The 3266-nt window shown below is 41.5% G+C and overlaps 1 protein-coding gene across 1 annotated transcript; it reads right to left on the bottom strand.

Moving 5' to 3' along the window:
• Window positions 1-393: 393 nt before the first annotated feature.
• On the bottom strand, window positions 394-2816 carry LOC142703196 (DNA damage-regulated autophagy modulator protein 1-like). The gene is made up of 5 exons (XM_075848209.1): window positions 2680-2816; window positions 2099-2270; window positions 1719-1777; window positions 1246-1332; window positions 394-1134 (listed from the first exon to the last, which is right to left on the bottom strand). The coding sequence occupies exons 1-5, from the start codon at window positions 2785-2787 to the stop codon at window positions 1069-1071; spliced, it is 492 nt and encodes a 163-aa protein (XP_075704324.1). The 5' UTR covers window positions 2788-2816; the 3' UTR covers window positions 394-1068.
• Window positions 2817-3266: the final 450 nt, after the last annotated feature.

The following is a 3266-nucleotide window of genomic DNA, read 5'->3' as shown; positions in this document are numbered from 1 at the left end:
AACAGAATAAGGGAAAAGAAAGAAGAAAAAAGGGTAAAAGGGGGTGCGAAGTGATCCCATGTGTCCCCCACGCTATTCGCTCTAAAGGGGGGGGGGCTCTCATTAGGTTTAATAAGGGGCCGCCAGGCTCCCCTGAGTCTGGACTATCACGTGTACACATTTTGTAGCAAGATTTTTTTATTGATAAAATGTACGTCTTATAGTGTAAAAAATATATTAATATTTTTCATAAATCTGAATTTTGCTACAAAAACATTGAGACGTTCTTATTCCTCCAGGTTCATGAGGACAGATCTATGGAAGACTCAGTGTTATTATTATTATTGACAGTAATGAAGACAAAAACAGGTTTCAGGTGGTAGAAAATGACTTTACTAAACCGTTTTATAAGCCAACAAACAAGGACCATGAGGATAGTAAACAGTCCGCTGCTTCTCTCTCCTTGTGGTAAGATGATATTTGGGAGAAAGGTTGGAGGTGGTGGATGTCTCGGCACTTGGTTGTATAACCGGAGCTTCTGCAGTTTGAGATATTCCTGCTCGGCTGTGACGTGCCATTCCACCTCGCTGTAGAGTCCGCTGGTCATAAACGGATCTTGTAGATCTTTCTCCCTGATGTAAGTTGTTTTTTGGAGAAAGCTTGGAGCTGGTAGATTTCGTGGCATTTCCAGAGCTTCTGCAGTTTGAGATATTCCTGCTCGGCTGTGACGTGCCATTCCACCTCGCTGTAGAGTCCGCTGGTTATAAACGGATCTTGTAGATCTTTCTCCCTGATGTAAGTTGTTTTTTGGAGAAAGGTTGGAGCTGGTAGATTTCGTGGCATTTCCAGAGCCTTTGCAGTTTGAGATGTTCCTGCTCGGCTGTGACTTGTTATTCCACCTCGCTGTAGAGTCCGCTGGTATAAACGGTTCTTGTAGCTCTTTCTCCTTGTTGTAAGATGATATTTGGGAGAAAGGTTGGAGCTGGTGGATTGGTCGCCATCTCTGGAGTTAAGCAGTTTAGGATGTTCCCAGAGAAGTTCCTGCTCGGCTGTGACGTGCCATTCCACCTCATCTGTAGTGTCCACTGTCTATAAATGGTTCTTCTCGCTCTTGGAGATGGTGAAGCTTTTCCAGGTAATTGTTATAGATAAACTCTAAGAAAAGAAACACATATCCACATTATAAACCCCATGATTGTAGAGATGAATAATAATGTTATTACGAGGTCTGATATACGAGGTGATAATGAGGTGACATCTACTGACCTGCATATTCTGATAATAGCTCAATACATTCACCAGAATGAGGACCAACATCGACCACTCTATGATCTTTGCTGTCATTTCACTGATCTGTGAAAAAATATCAAAATTAATATAGAAAAAATTGCACAAAACAAGAACTTTCCGCCCGGGCCGAGGTGTTGCCACATTAATGTTTATTACATGGAGTCATGTGACTGACGGCGATGCCAAAATGGACCTAACCCATTGTCATATGACACCATATCCATTACATTGCGGACGTCACGATCACCATGGTGCTGAGAACGAGCACAAAGATTATAGGTCCAATTGTTTTCCTATAGAACGGCTTCTAGGGGTGCAAATAAAATCTATACAATAATCCAGAATAATCTCATTAATACCGGATTAAAGGAATTTTACATTGACTGGTTTGTACCAGCGGCTCAGCATGTCAATAACTTGATATTATTTATGAGATATACTGTACATACCTTTATACATTGATCTCCAGCACACAGGTGGGTGTATACGGATACCTTATTTCCAATGACTGGTAATTTATTATATAGGAAAATAAAGTTTCTTATGTTTAGTAAGTGTCTTATAGGATTTACTACACTTTTATGTGAGATAAATGTTAATATAATACATATATAGCAATGACAGTACCGCTGCTTTCTATTCAGCATCTTCCTGCAAGAAGCTGAACAATGTTACCAGATGATGCAGTGTTACACCAGCATGTCGCCATCTGACGGCAGAGATCAGAAAATGAAGGGAAATGATCACCTCAGGATCTGAAGTTTTCTACATGTGAACCTAAAGACAAGGATGGTTGGATTCCATTCAAATATTATTTAAGAAAGGATACATGAAACCACTAAGGTCACGGCCATTATGCAGGACGCCAGTCTGAAATGGCTGATGAAGTTTCGGCTTTCGGGCACTTTGTAGAGGAGTATGGACTGCCAAAGGTTGTAAAGGCTGCCAAACCCGAATGCAATGCAAGCGCAAATCCGGTGAGTTATTGGATAATAGTAGGTCTAGAAAACAAGCAGACAGAGGTTAGAGCAAATCTTATGGAACTAATCACTAATTTACCCTCAGAACTTCCCAATAAATCCTAAATAACGTGTTCTGATATAATAACCCCAGAGACATAATGGATATAGAGGGGGGTCTCCTGCTTCCCTATTAGACAGAGCAGAAAGCCACTAACAAAAAATGGCTTCTGCTCTGGGGGGATTGAGGACACACATCTATTACATGGCCGTCCATTCATTCTAATAAGCCATGTAATACCACTTTAGTGTGTGGCCACCCGGTGATAACCGCTGATCATGATCACCAGGGGTTCAGCTGCCAGACCTACAGTAATCAGCTGATTGCCAGCGGGTCCCTATTTAGTGAAGATGGGACAACCCTATCAACATAAAACATTTATTAACTTACCGAGAATGTAGCCATCATGGCTGTCCCGACGCATGATGACCATCCAATTGCCAGGAGGATCTTTTGAACCAAGGCCTGACGATCCCCAAAGGCTTCAGCATGGAGCATGATGTACTTATAGTGTAGAAACGTCAGGCCCAGAGCTGAAAAAGAGCAAATGTGCCGAATTAATCCTGTACCACGTGCAAAACAACCTAATAACATCTATGAAGCGCCGACCAAACACTAAACCCAACAAGAAACCTTCAATAATGGACGGGCACATTTATCTACATCGTCTAATCCGGGCAATTATTATCAGTTGAAATTAACAAAACGTTATTTATTTTTTTTAGAAAATTCTGATTACTACTGCAGGCTGAGATGTGGGCAGGGTGCGACTGATGCCAAGTCTGAGTCATGTCTGACAGTCTGGTTGCTAGGGATACACTACCTAACAACCACAGTCTTGTCCAGCAATGAGTCCCTAGCAACCAGCCTGCGTCTCTCACTGACGTAGTAATCACATTTTTGTAAAAAATAAATGTAGGTTTGACCCCAGAGTAATATAATCAGATATAAGACTTTTTATAATAACCCGCCATCCC

Source organism: Rhinoderma darwinii, unplaced genomic scaffold, assembly GCF_050947455.1.
Source record: "Rhinoderma darwinii isolate aRhiDar2 unplaced genomic scaffold, aRhiDar2.hap1 Scaffold_2619, whole genome shotgun sequence".
NCBI lineage: Eukaryota > Metazoa > Chordata > Amphibia > Anura > Rhinodermatidae > Rhinoderma > Rhinoderma darwinii.
This window is presented reverse-complemented; position numbering and strand designations above follow the sequence as displayed.